This window comes from Pristiophorus japonicus, chromosome 1 (genome assembly GCF_044704955.1).
Source record: "Pristiophorus japonicus isolate sPriJap1 chromosome 1, sPriJap1.hap1, whole genome shotgun sequence".
Classification (NCBI taxonomy): Eukaryota; Metazoa; Chordata; class Chondrichthyes; family Pristiophoridae; genus Pristiophorus; species Pristiophorus japonicus.
Genome location: NC_091977.1, coordinates 468,791,467 through 468,807,577, shown reverse-complemented (window position 1 = coordinate 468,807,577; position 16,111 = coordinate 468,791,467). Strand labels below are relative to the sequence as shown.

The following is a 16,111-nucleotide window of genomic DNA, read 5'->3' as shown; positions in this document are numbered from 1 at the left end:
GATGCTTCTCCTCCATTTTGAGCGGTCTTGGGCCAGTCTCGGCCTTCATACGTCTATAGAGCTGCATTCTTGCTCTCGACATGTGTTGCTGTTTCCGGTTCAAGAATGCCTTGTGCTTGCAGCTTATTAACTCCTGCATCTCCTGGTCATTCTCGTCGACCCAATCTTGATGTTTCCTGGTTGAGTGACCAAGCTAATTATGGAGGCCTTGAGGGCAGACCAGGCACTGTGGACACTCTCCATCTCCGGTTCACTGGAAGTCGTCAGGTTGGTTGTGGAGGCGCTGGCTGAAGACGGCTTTCTTAGCAGGGTCTTTGAGTGCTACAGCGTTGATTTTCCTGCGGCAGTGTTTCTGGTTTTGCTGCTGTTTTGGGGCTACATTGATGGAAATGACAGAGCGAATTAGGCGGTGGTCAGTCCATCAGTCGTCAGCTCCCGTCATGGTGCGGGTGATGCAGATGTCCTTCCGGTCCCTTGCTTGGACAATGACGTAGTCTAGCAGATGCCAGTGCTTGGAGCGAGGGTGTTGCCATGAGGCCTTGTACTTGTCTCTCTGATGGAACATGGTGTTGGTTATGACAAGACCATGTTCTAAGCATTTTGTCAGGAATAGGGTATCGTTGGTGTTGGCTTTCCCTAGCCCCTCTCTGCCAATCACACCTCCCCAGAGATCTGTGTTCTTTCCAACTCTGGTGTTAAAGTTGCCGAGGAGGATCAACTTGTCGCCTGATGGGGCTCGGGTCAGGGATTGTTCAAGACTGGAGCAGAATTCCTCTTTGGTCTCGTCTGTAGCTTCCAGTATTGGGGCGTATGCACTGATTCCGGGCTAGGGTGAGCCGAAGGGTCATGAGGCGTTCGCTTATCCCACAAGGGAAGTCTCTGAGACACTTAACTAGCTTTTTTTTTTATGGCGAAGCCTACCCCATGAAGGCGGCGTTCTTCTTCAGGTTTACCTTTTCAGAAGAAGGTGTAATCACCACCTTATTTCTTGAGCTGGCCTTCCCCTGTCCGCCGAGTCTCGCTTAGGGCGGCGATGTTGAGCTTTCATTCGTCAGCAAACTTGGATACATTACACTCGGTCCCTTCATCAAGGTCATTAATATTGGGCTCAATTTTCCCCAATGATTTGCGCCTTTTTTTGGTGCATGCCTCTTTTATTGGCCTAAGTTTATAAAATTACGTTTCCCCAATCAATGTGCACCAGCATCACTCAGTTAGTTACGTTTTTTTAGATTCATTTTTTTTTGCATCATAGAGGGCGTAACCTGATGTCTGCGCCAGTTTTTCTCAATTATGTAACTTTGACCAATTTAAATTTCTCCTACGTCGGCGTATGTGACCACTCTCAAAAAACCTTCTGGTGACTTATATAAGAACATGAGCAGGAGAAGGCTATTTGGCCCATCGAGCGTGCTCCGCCATTCAATAAGATCATGGCTGATCTGATCATGGATTCAGCTCCACTTCCCTGCCCGCTCCCCATGACCCTTTACTCCCTTATCGCTCAAAAATCTGTCTCTCTCTACCTTAAATATATTCAATGACCCAGCCTCCACAGCTCTTTGGGGCAGAGAATTCCATCGATTTACAACCTTCTGAAAGAAGAAATTCCTCCTCATCTCAGTTTTAAATGGGCGGCCCCTTATTCTGAGACTATGTCCCCTAGTTTTGGTTTCCCCTATGACTGGAAATATCCTTTTTGCATCCACCTTGTCGAGCCCCCTCATTATCTTATATGTTTCGATAAGATCACCTCTCATTCTTCTGAACTCCAATGTGTATAGGCCCAACCTACTCAACCTATCTTCATAAGTCAACCCCCTCACCTCCGGAATCAACCTAGTGAACCTTCTCTGTACACAGTACTCTGGTTGTGGCCTTACCAATACCCTGTACAGTTGTAGCAGGACTTCTCTGCTTTTATACACTCTCCCCCTTGCAGTAAAGGCTAACATTCCAGTTGGTTCTTGATTACTTGCTGTACCTGCATACTAACATTTTGTGTTTCATGCACAAGGACTTAAGAAAAACCAGCGCACATCAAAAAATCGGCACAGAAAGACACCAGTTTTTATGCGAAGTTTTGAAGGGAGTGAAGAACTTAAACATGCATAATAAAACTGTTTTACCTAAAATTGTAGGAAATAGAAGTTTAATGGAATTTTTTAAGTTTTCATTTTTTTTAAACTGGCATGCCATCACTGAACATCTGCAAACAGGGCTCGAGAGTCGGAGTGCCGACCGGCAGAGTCTGATACTTGCCCGGACACGGGGACTCGGGGCTCGGCTTCATAAGAAGCTCGGGGGGGGGGGGGGGTGGGGGGCGGGCTTTGGAAGGCATACGGAAGGCATCAGAAGCCTGCATCAAATGAAGCCCGGGGTGGTGGGGGGGTTCCCGATCACTGAACTTGCTCAGACTTGGGTGTGGTCCATACAGACCTTGTGGGGAGAGAGAACAGAACCTTGACCTGCCTGTCTGCCCTTTTGAGCTTCTTGCAAAGGTAAAATTTAATTATGGGGGCAATCCTGACAATGCCATATCTTGTGCAAGCCTGCTGCATGATAGTGCTGCGGAGCAGACAATTGATTCGACATCATCGCATGAAGAACCTCAGAGCACGTAGGGTGATGGGCTGGAGGCCTTACCCACGTCGGGTATATCGAGACACGAGTTTGTGCCCACACCTGAGTAATGCAGACTGTCTTAGAAGGCTGCGTTTCCGCAAAGAAGTTGTAACTGAGATCTGTGAGTTAGTAAAAGCAGATCTGCAACCTTGAAGAATCAGGAGGACTGCTTTGTCAGTTGAAGTGAAGGTTACAGCTGCACTTTCATTCTATGCATCTGGATCGTTCCAACTACAACTGGGGATGTGTACGCCATTTCTCAACATGTAACACATGTCCACATTCGGCAGGTGACTGCTGCACTATATGCCCTGAGGAATGACTACATAATGTTCCCCATGACTGCCCAGGCAATGCGTGAAAGGGCTGTGGGCTTCTCCAGGATTGCTGGTTTCCCCAAGGTACAGGGCTGCATTGATTGTACTCACATTGCCTTATGAGCACCTTTGGAGGATTCTGAGATGTACAGGAACAGAAAAGGCTTCCACTCCATTAATGTGCAGCTCATATGCGACGACATGCATCGCATCATGTCAGTTGATGCGAGATACCCTAGGAGCACCCATGATGTGTTCATCCTACGCGAGAGCGCTATATCTGCCAAGTTTCTGCAGCAGGCAGAAGAGCAGAGTTGGCTACTGGGAGACAAAGGGTACAGCCTCGCCACCTGGCTCATGACGCCCCTACGCGTAACCTGGACAGAAGCTGACTGGGAATACATCATGACGCACATTGCGAAGCACAACATAATAGAGAAGACCATTGGCATCTTGATACAGCATTTCCGATGCGTGGACCATTCCGGAGGCTACTTGCTATACGCCCCTGAAATTGTTGGTCAGTTCACTGTTGTGTCCTGCATGGTGCATAACTTAACCATCAGGCGCAGCAGCAGCTGGTAGTCGAAGAACCACCTGAGGTGAGAGTGGCTGATGATGACGATGAGGAAGATGCAGAGGACGAGGAAGCCATGCAACTACCTGAACCCGGAGCACGATGCAGAGGAGGGCGGGCCATCATGACCCTTTAACGATTCCTCGAGCCTTGCGCCAGCAGCTCATCCATGAACATTTTGCTGCCTGAAGGCTCAGCGGTAACTATTCCACATGGACCATGTTTATGGTTTGGACCTGTTCCGTAATGTTGTGTTATGTTAATGGAACAAATAATGGAAATGATTCAGTTATAATTTAAAATAGATTGTATTCAAAAGTTTAACAAACAGTTGTTTGTACTTAACTTTAATAAAAATATTCTTGTATCAAACTTTAGAGTTTTCACTTAAGATCACTTACAAACTTTAAGATCACTTACTAACTTTTAAACTTGTAAATTTACATAACTTAAAAATGTTTTTAAGTTGAGAACAGTTACAACAGTAGCAACAACAATAACAACAACAGCAAAGAAAGGCTGCACCCATCTCTCCTCCACCTTATTCTAAGATCGCCCGCTGCGCTTGGTCTTGGTGACTCCACCACCCCTGCAGCGTTTATCGGGTTGGTACCAAGCTTATTCTTTCGAACATCTCTGGTAATGCGCACTTCTTGATGGTGGGGTGGGGCAGGTGGTAATGTGGATGTCCCGGCTTGGGCCTCTTCAGAAGCTGGTCTGGGGATTGGAGTAGCAGTGGCAGTTGATTCAGTTAATGGCCGCGGGATCTAGGTGTGTTCCCTTATTGCAGCAGCTAACTCCGACATTCCCTCCCTCGTGTCCTGACAGTGTGTCAACTACCAACAACGTTCCCTCCCTCATGTTCACTAACAGTGCATCAGCTACCTGCGACATTCCCTCCCTCGTGCACCAACATTGTTTCAGCTGATTGAGATATTCCCTCTCATGTTCCCGGACAGCGTTCCCATTTCACGTGAGAGTGTTGTTATTTCTCCCGCCAGGTCCGATACCTCATCACCCACCCCACTGATAGTGTCCGGGAGAGATCAGGTGAGGTCAATGCTCTCCGGACTCATTGCCATCATCTGAACCACATCTGTTAGATCCTGCACCTCAGGTTATGTTCTCCTTCCCCTCCTCACCCTGGGCATGGCTCGCTGCATCCCACTGGGACGCGCAGCCTGGAACGATGGGGCCCTGGGTGTGCCTCGCTGCACCCCACTGGAATCCCCAGCCTCGGACGGTGGGAAACCATGGAATGTCCCACCCACACTCAAACCACTACTCCGGGAAGGGGCTAGCACCTCAATGGGCGCACATGCACCACCTCCAAAGTGAGTACAACAGTGGAGGCTTCATCCAACCCCGCCCCCTCACCCCCATGCTCTTGGTCTGGAAGGTGAGATTGGAAGATGTTCTCTTCAGGCTCGTCCTCTTCTGAATCTTCTGCATCGTCAGAGTTGGTCTCAAGTTCTGCAAAATATAACAGAACAGACAAATGGTTAGCAGCAGAGGAGGGGGCAGGGTGGGTGGCATGAGTTGGCTCACACAGGGCAGGCAGTAGGCTGATTTGAAGGACTACAATGAATGATAGCACATTGCATCAACCGAAGCGTAGCTAGCCCATGCAGTACTTAACATTTAGCAAAGCCGACTGTGGAATTTGCAGGACTTACCCTCTCCCACGAGTGTGGGCTCAGTTTGCGCAGTGGTGGTTTCTTTTCTCCAGGCAGGACCCATCAAATCAGCGACCCTCTCTTCCAAGGGTGTCAGTGGGTGCAGATTTGCCGGGCCTCCTCCTGTTCGAGTTCTTTCTCGTTTGTTGTGTGCCACTTTCCTCTGCAAAGATGAAAATATAACTTTTTAGAGAGGCTTGGTAGAACATATACAGCTGGTCACGTTTACAATTGAAATTCCATTGAATAAATGAAAATATTACTTACACTAACTACTTGACCAAGGTCCTACCACTTCTTTTTGTACTGGCCTCCAGACCTCAAGGTGATCACCATTGCACAGTAATCTTCTGCAAGGTGGTTCCAGCTTTTCTTCATTTCTTTTGGTGAAACTTTTATGTGACCTCTGCTGGTGTCCAGCTTGTGCCATCTGCCCTCAATCACAGTAACTAGTGCCTCCACTTCATCCTGTAAGAAATTCTTGTTCCATACACTGCGTTGCATCTTACTGCAGTTCCGATTTTTCAAATGATAATTAAAGTTCACACACACGCACAACTGGCAGTTTAAAAATGGCCGATCGCAGACCGGGAGCTGTACTGGGCATGCGCGCCCATAGCAATCACATCAAAAACGTTTTTTTTTTTTGCACAAGCGCAGAAGGGGATTCAATTTCAAAAAATACAACGGGGAAACTTGCCACATTTATTTTTGGAGTTGTTGGGCAGAACTCTGGCAACACGTCACAAAATGGCTCTGGGGAAAATTCAGCCCATAGATTGTAAATAGCTGAGGCCCCAGCACTGATCCTTGCGGCACCCAACTAGTTACAGCCTGCCAACCTGAAAAAGACCCATTTATCCCCACTGTCTGTTTTCTATCCATTAACCAATCCTCTATCCATTACCTCCAATCCCATATCTTGTGTAATAACCTTTTATGTGGCACCTTATCGAATGCCTTTTGGAAATCCAAATATACTGCATCCTCTGGTTCCCCTTTATCTATCCTGCTTGTTACATCCACAAAAAACTCTAAAATAAATTTGTCAAACACGATTTCCCTTTCATAAAACCATGTTGACTGCCTAATCATATTATGATTTTCTAAGTGCCCTGATACCACTTCCTTAACAATGGATTCCAGAATTTTCCTGACGACTGATGTCAGGCTAACTGGTCTGTAGCTCCCTGTTTTCTCTCTCCCTCTTTTCTTGAATAGCAGTGTTAGATTTGCTACCTTCCAAACCCATGACCTCTACCACCTAGAAGGACAAGGGCAGCAGGCGCATGGAATCACCATTACCTCCAAGTACCCCTCTAAGTCAAACTGAGTTGGAATTATATCGCTGTTCCTTCATAGTTGCTGAGTCACAATCCTAGAACTCCCTCCCTAACAGCACTGTGGGACAACCTTCACTACAGGGAATTTAGCGATTCGAGGAAGTGGCTCACCACCGCCTTCTCGAGGACAATTAGGAATGGGCAATAAATGCTGGCCTTGCTAGCGACGCCCACATCCCAGGAACTAATTTTTTTTTTATTCTCTTAGTTGTTCAGCTGGACTATTCAAACGTAACTTGAATGTAATGCCACATAACTGTTTAATATTATTAGTTCAAATTTGGGTCCATTGGTAAAAGACACATACAAATGAGACGTAACACACTTACATAATCAGTCATGCATTTTAACATATTACTTCTTTCATTATAGGGACCATAGAAGAGAAGATTTATCAGCGACAGGTCAGTAAGCAAAGTTTGTCTGGAACAGTGGTTGACCTAAAAAAGAGTGAGCATGCCAGCTTTTCCCTGGAAGAACTTCGAAATCTTTTCGAATTAAATGAAGGCTCTAACTGTCTTACCCATGATCTCCTGGACTGCAACTGTTTGGGAAATGGAGAGCAGTTAGGTAAGTACTGGGCCTTGATGAGTGTCATAAACTCATTTTGGTTAGATAAAGTAAAGAGGCAAAATAATTATTACAGCATCCTCCCCATGCTGTAGGAGTAAGCCTAAGATGCCAGCGTGGAAAACTCTGAGATGCAATGTTCCTTTAAACCATCTTTGACATCAAGAATACCAGGATGTTACATACAAAGGCACCTGCTCAGAGTCAGTACATTTTCCTCATCAGTTAATGACACTCCCAAGTGTTTCCCCTGTCGGAATCGATCAGTTTGCCTGAATTGTTTCAATTTCTGTGGCCAGCCATCAAGAATTGGTCTCGACTGATCCACTTGACATTTTCCCCTCCCTTCCTGTGGAGAAACAAGTAACCTACTTAGCTCCTCTCCTGACTTCATGACGAAGATCTGAAACCATTACTGTGTGAGGAATCTGGACCAACAACAACAACTTGCATTTATACATCACCATTGTCATAGTAAAACATCTCAAGGTGCTTCACAGGAGTGTCATCAAACAAAATTTGGGACTGTACGGTAATATTAGGACGGGTGCAGTAGGTTTTAAGAAGCCTACTGCACCCGTCTTTAAGGAGGAAAGAGAGGTAGAGATGCGGAGAGGCTCAGGGAGGGAATTCCAGAGCTTTAGGGCCTTGGCAGCTGAAGGCACATCGTCAATGACGGAGCAAAGAAAATTGGGGATGCGCAAGAGGCCAGAATTGGAGGAGTGCAGAGATCTCAGCGGGTTGTAGGGCAGGAGGAGTTTACAGAGATAGGGAGGGGTGAGGCCATGGAGAGATTTGAAAACAAGGATGAGAATTTTAAAATTGAGGCTTTGCCAGACCGGGAGCCAATGTAGATCAGCGAACATGGGGGTGATGGGTGCAGTGGACTTGGTGCGAGTTAGGATACAGCAGCAGAGTTTTCGATGTGGATAAATGTGAGGTTGTCCACTTTTGGGGCAAAAACACGAAGGCAGAATATTATCTGAATGACGGCAGATTAGGAAAAGGGGAGGTGCAACGAGACCTGGGTGTCATGGTACATCAATCATTGAAAGTTGGCATGCAGGTACAGCAGGCGGTGAAGAAGGCAAATGGTATGTTGGCCTTCATAGCGAGGGGATTTGAGTATAGGAGTAAGGGAGGTCTTACTGCAGTTGTACAGAGCCTTGGTGAGGCCTCACCTGGAATATTGTGTTCAGTTTTGGTCTCCTGATCTGAGGAAGGACGTTCTTGCGATTGAGGGAGTGCAACGAAGGTTCACCAGACTGATTCCCGGCATGGCAGGACTGACATATGAGGAAAGACTGGATCGACTGGGCCTGTATTCACTGGAGTTTAGAAGGACGAGAGAGGATCTCATAGAAACATATAACATTCTGATGGGACGGGACAGGTTAGATGCAGGAAGAATGTTCCCGATGTTGGGGAAGTCCAGAACCAGAGGACACAGTCTAAGGATAAGGGATAAGCCATTTAGGATTGAGATGAGGAGAAACATCTTCACTCAGAGAGTTGTTAACCTGTGGAATTCCCTACTGCAGAGAGTCATTGATGCCAGTTCATTGGATATATTCAAGAGGGATTTAGGTATGGCCCTTACGGCAAAAGGGATCAAGGGCTATGGAGAGAAAGCAGGAAAGGGGTATTGAGGTGAATGATCAGCCATGATCTTATTGAATAGAAACATAGAAAATAGGTGCAGGAGTAGGCCATTCGGCCCTTCTAGCCTGCACCGCCATTCAATGAGTTCATGGCTGAACATTCAACTTCAGTACCCCATTCCTGCTTTCTCGCCATACCCCTTGATCCCCCTAGCAGTAAGAACCTCATCTAACTCCTTTTTGAATATATTTAGTGAATTGGCCTCAACAACTTTCTGTGGTAGAGAATTCCACAGGTTCACCACTCTCTGGGTGAAGAAGTTCCTCCGCATCTCGGTCCTAAATGGCTTACCCCTTATCCTTAGACTGTGACCCCTGGTTCTGGACTTCCCCAACATTGGGAACATTCTTCCTGCATCTAACCTGTCTAACCCCGTCAGAATTTTATATGTTTCTATGAGGTCCCCTCTCATTCTTCTGAACTCCAGTGAATACAAGCCCAGTTGATCCAGTCTTTCTTGATAGGTCAGTCCCGCCATCCCGGGAATCAGTCTGGTGAACCTTCGCTGCACTCCCTCAATAGCAAGAATGTCCTTCCTCAGGTTAGGAGACCAAAACTGTACACAATACTCCAGGTGTGGCCTCACCAATGCCCTGTACAACTGTAGCAACACCTCCCTGCCCCTGTACTCAAATCCCCTTGCTATGAAGGCCAACATGCCATTTGCTTTCTTAACCGCCTGCTGCACCTGCATGCCAACCTTCAATGACTGATGTACCATGACACCCAGGTCTCTTTGCACCTCCCCTTTTCCTAATCTGTCACCATTCAGATAATAGTCTGTCTCTCTGTTTTTACCACCAAAGTGGATAACTTCACATTTATCCACATTATACTTCATCTGCCATGCATTTGCCCACTCACCTAACCTATCCAAGTCGCTCTGCAGCCTCACAGCATCCTCCTCGCAGCTCACACTGCCACCCAACTTAGTGTCATCCGCAAATTTGGAGATACTACATTTAATCCCCTCATCTAAATCATTAATGTACAGTGTAAACAGCTGGGGCCCCAGCACAGAACCTTGCGGTACCCCACTAGTCACTGCCTGCCATTCTGAAAAGTACCCATTTACTCCTACTCTTTGCTTCCTGTCTGACAACCAGTTCTCAATCCATGTCAGTACACTACCCCCAATCCCATGTGCTCTAACTTTGCACATCAATCTCTTGTGTGGGACCTTGTCGAACGCCTTCTGAAAGTCCAAATATACCACATCAACTGGTTCTCCCTTATCCACTCTACTGGAAACATCCTCAAAAAATTCCAGAAGATTTGTCAAGCATGATTTCCCTTTCACAAATCCATGCTGACTTGGACCTATCATGTCACCTCTTTCCAAATGCACTGCTATGACATCCTTAATAATTGATTCCATCATTTTACCCACTACCGATGTCAGGCTGACCGGTCTATAATTCCCTGTTTTCTCTCTCCCTCCTTTTTTAAAAAGTGGGGTTACATTGGCTACCCTCCACTCCATAGGAACTGATCCAGAGTCAATGGAATGTTGGAAAATGACTGTCAACGCATCAACTATTTCCAAGGCCACCTCCTTAAGTACTCTGGGATGCAGTCCATCAGGCCCTGGGGATTTATCGGCCTTCAATCCCATCAATGATGGTGCAGGCTCAAAGGGCCGAATAGCCTACTCCTGCACCTATTTTCTATGTTTCTATGTTCAAGAGCCCAACAAGGCTAATACAAATCATTGGCACCCTGTTGCATTTGCTACCATATAAAAAGTGTAACATTTTAGGATATTTGGTTTGCAATATAAGATTTTACTTGCTCAGAGTGGCCAATTAAATAGTTGGCTGACGATGAAATTATGCTGGCCCCCATCGTGTTTGCTGGCATCATAGAATTAATGTCAGTACAATTTGTGAATACTTCAAGTGAGAAAGATTCTGTTGCACAAGTCTGAATTTCAAGTCTCAATACATTCTGTTCACCTGGTGTATATGGTGGTATTAGCCTAACCCATCCAGCTCCAGCATAAGGTTATTTTTTTTTAAAATGCCTTTCCAGAGGCAGCCTCCAGCGGTTCCTTTAAGCAAAGACCGCCTCAAAAAGGCATTCGGTCCCAAATTTGCATATGCAATGCATTTAATGCCTGTTTCTTATGCAGGTCCTGGACGCCAACGCAGATCTCTTTATCAATATGGTGGCGGCACAGAATGTGTGTGTGCATGCTGCCCCTCATATTGAACACGAGCACCATTTTACATCTATATTCCAGGCGCAGTGCCATCAAATTTCTAGGCCGTTGTGGCATTTTTCTTTGGGTTGCTGGGTTTAATTGGTGCTGCTTGATTGCTGAGTTCTCCATAATATGACTGGTACAGAGCTGGAATGTTCAGTGGTCAGTTAAATAGTTGGCTGACAGTGGAATAGTTCTGTTCTAAGCATTTTAACCCTGATGTTATCACACTGTCTAAGACGCCAAAGCCATTATATAAATTACGCCACACAAGTGGCAGCCGATTACGGGTCTGGAGCTGCTTTGCAAAATCTATGTGTACCTCCTGCAACCTTCCCTTAACTCTTGTTGCAGCCTAGAACATACAGTATGTTAACTGTGCCTTACTATATCTCTATGTGACTTTTTTAAAAATCTGCCTGATTTAGTTGGTTTGCCTTACTCAGATTCTGCCTTTTCACTAATAGATCCTATTCTGAATTATTTCCTGCTTTCTCATTCCTGTTTCTTTAGCCACTGTTTCAATTTCTCCCTCTTGATTCCACCTCCCTGCCCCAAGTTCTTTCTGTACAACCATTCTCTGGCTAACCTAGCTTTAGTTACATCTCTGTTTCATACGGAATTCCCCAAAGTGAAGACTTGACAATGTGATAACCAAAGGCTGAATTGCATCAGTTTTAACTGTCAGATCTGTTGTGAAAATATATATTTTTAAATGCATTTGAAACCATATTGTTTAAATTAATTGCTGTTCTCATTCCAGCTAACCTCACTGCTGAAAAGCCTCCGGCTCCTAGAACCTGTCAACTGGGCCGCAATTCCGAGAAGTCTGATTCCCAAAAACACCTTTCTATGTCAGAACTAATGTGCTGGAAGCACTTTTCTGGAGAAATTCAACACTTCCCAGATCCTTATCTTGAAAAAGCTAAAGAAAATATTACCTTTATCTTTCAAAACACAACAAAACCACAGGCTATATCCAGCTGAAAAAAAGACTTAAATGTGTAATTCCACTAACCTTTGTTTAGAAGCTTGGATAAAATCTGTATAAACATGCTGGTACTGTACTCAGCCTGAGTTCATGGAGTTTGCTTTGTAATAATTTTTTGTAGTTCATCAAGTTGAGAACTGATACTGCTGGGTATAGGTACACCATGTCAGCCTTACCAGCCTGGATAGATGCAGAATAAACCTCCCCTAGTCTGTCAAAACAACATCTCTTAACTCGAACCATTTCCCAGACTAACCACACTGCTGGTCACTTGGATTGAGAATTGACAAATTGTCAACTTGTGTCATATTATGTGGAGTTTTGTACTGCAAACTGATCATTTCACCATGGATCCTTGCAGCCAGCACAGAGAGGAAATCTTCATCTCTTCAGTCTGACAGAATTCAAACTGAGGCCCAGAGATAAAACAGAAGTGTACTAATCTACAGTACCCAAAGGCTTCATTCTTTATCACATCTTAAATATTAAAAAATAGTATGAGTATATGAAATGCTATTTTGTTTGCATGCAGCCAACAGGCAGAGTAAAAACAATATAAGGTTTACTGTTTCCACTGGTTCCCAATTTTTTCCCCTCAAAGTGGTAATCCATGTTGAATTACCACCTTGAGTGGTTAAAATTGCGGGAGCATTTCTTTGGGTGCTGATAGCCTTCAGGTATCTTGCCCAAGTGTTGTCAGTCTGTTTTACTCTCAGGAGCATTACAGCCTAGCCCAATATTATTATACCTGCCATCCATTTAAGTACATACTTGGCTGCATATAGTGACACCACTATTGCTGGCCGGAATGGAGATGATTGGGTAATTCTCCCGTCAATCACGTCTGGAGACCGCATTGCTGTAAGTGACTGGGATTGATTTTACGCATGCGAGTTCTGTTTGTTGCAGCTCGTAGAGACTCATTTTAAATAGGCTCTGTAAATAGACTTTGTTTTGCTTTGCTATTTGCTGTAAAATACACTGGCGGTGAGTTCAACCTGCGATAAGTACCGTCCCATCTCCAACTCGCTGGCTGACACAATGGTGTCAATAGACACTCCACACATACTTTCCATTAGGGGTCATGGGATAGAAATAACTTGTATAACATATTTCACGGCTTCAGGACATCCCAAAGCTTTACAGCCAAAAATGTAATTTAAAATGCAGTAACTATTGTCATGTGAGCTTGATAGTAATCAAACTGGATTCCACCCTAGCTCTGAGGCAGTTAGGTCAATTGGAGCTCTATCTTGGCTGAGATCAATTAACTCTGCGCAGACCAGGGATCAAACCTTCCTGGGTCTATACTTCGTACTGTACAAAGTGTGAATTTATTCACTGAGCTATCGGAGGAGCTAGCCTGTCAACATATCAAATCTTTTTCATGTGAGGGAGTAGATTCATATTTTAATTGGGCAGGAAAAGTGAACAATTATTACTTTCCAAGACACAATGTATCATTTTGAGGGGGTGGCTGGTGGAGTGCTTAAAAGTACTACCCTGCATGTGATGGTGTCCACAGTGGTGGTAGTGACAATGCAGCAAACCTTTCCTGTAAGGCTCTTTCCCTCTTAAGATGTTGAAGTATCCCAAATTTCATCTTTGACCCAGTAGAAGATTAATATTACACTTTGGAGGCTTGCTTAAAAACTAATTAGCAATATGGTTTTAGAAGACATTCACTAAAACCAGGACTGATAAGCAGGCTTTGTAACTTGTTATTTTATAGGATTGTTTCTGCAAATTTAAAACATGGCATCATTTTACATAATTTTTCAAGATTCTCAAAAATGACTTTTTCAGAGAACGAGATAAAGGATCAATTAAGTTTAAATATTTGATTTGAATCGGAATCTTCAGTATCTGGTTCTGTGAACATTTCTACTCATTCCACATATGCACCTCCTACCAGGTGATATTAAGCTCTAAGTAAGGCAGTCTGCAGTATTACACTGTGTGACTGTCCCTTTGAACACTATGCCTCAGGGTTTTATTCAAATAACAATTTCCCAAAGTTTCAAAACAGTTCCAAAACTGGATGGACCAGCCAGGAGGGACGTCAAATTTCCATGATTATTTTGTAAAGTCTTAAACATGTCCTTTATTGAATAGTGCCAACTTCTGTTTTAAAAAAAAAAATTGACTCTAGTCCTTATATTTTTTATCTCTTAGCCATCCTTTTTCTTTAAAAATAATAATGTGGGTTAATTGGTGGTGGGTGAAGCTGAATTTTGATTTTTTTCCTCAAATCTAATTCCCTCTGAAGAAATTGATGTATTTTGTTGTGATATGATTTCAAGCAGCATTCTGGTGCCCTTGCCCAAATGTAACTCCTGACTGGTTAGTCAAACCATGGGATGCAGACTTGCCAATGCCAAGCTTTATTTTCAGCCAATATTTACATGGATTCATTCCAAAAGGGAACATGCATAGTGATCAGACACAGCAACGCTGACTTTTTTATTGTTTGTTTTCCTCCATAGCTCATGGGTACTGAGGCAAATTGTAGTGCCCAACTGTTGGCCTGGCTACGGTCAACTATCTTCGTGTAGGTCAGAGATTAAACCCAGGTCATTTCCATTACACCATATATTTATCAATGACCCATCAAGAGAACTCCTTTTTAATATGTTTTGAAGTGAACCTAACAAGTAATAAAATATTCTCACAATAGAACAGTTTGTTAATAAACTGTTTTTCATTTCTATTGACAATAGCCATTTCTTTAGTGTGATTGAAAATGATGTGCGTAAAACATGCTAAATCTCTCGAACTGCAGTCTGGTGACATATCCCATCGTGACTAGTTCCTCATCTTAACCAAATCAGGCAAGGTGAGGAGGATGAGACAAATTGAGGAGGAATCAACCAAGTCTACACTCACATACTTCATACCAGCTGTTTACGGAGAAACTTGGGTAGAGACCTAGGAGCAGGTCACTTGCCTGCAATTTCAGTCAGGGAAATGTGTTGTGGTTTGCTGGGTACAGAGGCGGCATGTGGTGAAGGGAGAGAAAACAATGTTGCAGGAAGGTTTCAGTACTGTCTGAAATTGTTCTGTTTTATGATGCAGTTAATATGATTAATAAAAATGTCAATTGAATCATTTTGGTTCTATGTTTATTGATGGAAAAAGACAGTGTAAGCTTGCACTGTAATACAAAATTTTGTGAGTAATCATCAACCAAAGTACAAATGCTGTGTTACTCTTGTCTCTAAATACTTTTATTTTGGCTGAATCTAGGTTGTTCAAAGGCCTTTGTGTTAAAAAGCATGATGGATACAGGAATCCAAGGAGCTCCATAATTTCTTTGAGATCCTAGCAAGTCTCCTAGAGCAATACACACAATTTGTTGGAGAATACAATTGTTTTAACAACAGAAGCTTGATGCCTAATATCGCATCATGGGTTAGAAATTGGCCAGCCTTGTGCCTGTTTTTTCAGCGATATTTCGCCTTTTTTGATGGTAAAAGGTGTTCACCTAAATTGGCCAAAGTTGTGCGCCGGCGGTTTTGAAATGCCATTGCAAAACGGACCACCGTCGTGCAACACCAACAATGCAAGATCACTTTAAATTGACCGTTCGGCGCACCCATATTCTGTGCGAAAAAAACTGCTCGAGAAAAGCCTGCGTTGCAGTCCCCCAGAAACAGCGGTAAGTATGAAAACCTCAAAAAAGGTGTTAAAGTTTTTATTCATTATTTTGCAGTGATTACTAATTAATGGTCTTGTAAATGTTTTGTGATTTTTTGTTTTTTGTGATTTTTTTTTTGGTGTGTTTTCTCCGGCCCCCCCCCCCCCCCCCCCCCAGAGCCTGTCTTTTAGCGGTAATCAGCCTCAGACTAAAGTTGGCAAGGACTGGGGTTTCCACCGCGAATCCTCATGCAACGCCGATTTTTACCGTTGGTTGCATTGCGTTACCAATTTATGCCTTTATAAAATAGCAGTATTTGTAACGGTATTTTTGGCAAAGTGCAGAAATAATACCGCTATCGCCGAAAGACCAATAAGTTGATTTGGTGTTACTCATGCGCAAATAAAATTCTCTCTTCAGGTAACTGTTTCTCTGCTTTAATTTGCTGCTCTATGGCCATACTGCCAGATGTAAAACTTTTTAATTATATGAATTTTTAATTCACTGTAA

General features: G+C 44.0%; 1 protein-coding gene across 9 annotated transcripts in view; it reads left to right on the top strand.

Moving 5' to 3' along the window:
* rad54b (RAD54 homolog B) overlaps window positions 1-15,069 on the top strand; it is a 298,314-nt gene extending 283,245 nt beyond the window's left edge. For 8 of the 9 annotated variants that reach the window (XM_070894097.1, XM_070894106.1, XM_070894063.1 and 5 more), the window contains 2 exons: window positions 6,911-7,108; window positions 11,737-15,069. In XM_070894097.1, the coding sequence (XP_070750198.1) occupies window positions 6,911-7,108; window positions 11,737-11,960 (422 nt within the window). In that variant the 3' untranslated portion in view covers window positions 11,961-15,069. The remainder of the gene's footprint in view (window positions 1-6,910; window positions 7,109-11,736) is intronic. The other variant, XM_070894115.1, reaches the window with a different exon arrangement.
* Window positions 15,070-16,111: the final 1,042 nt, after the last annotated feature.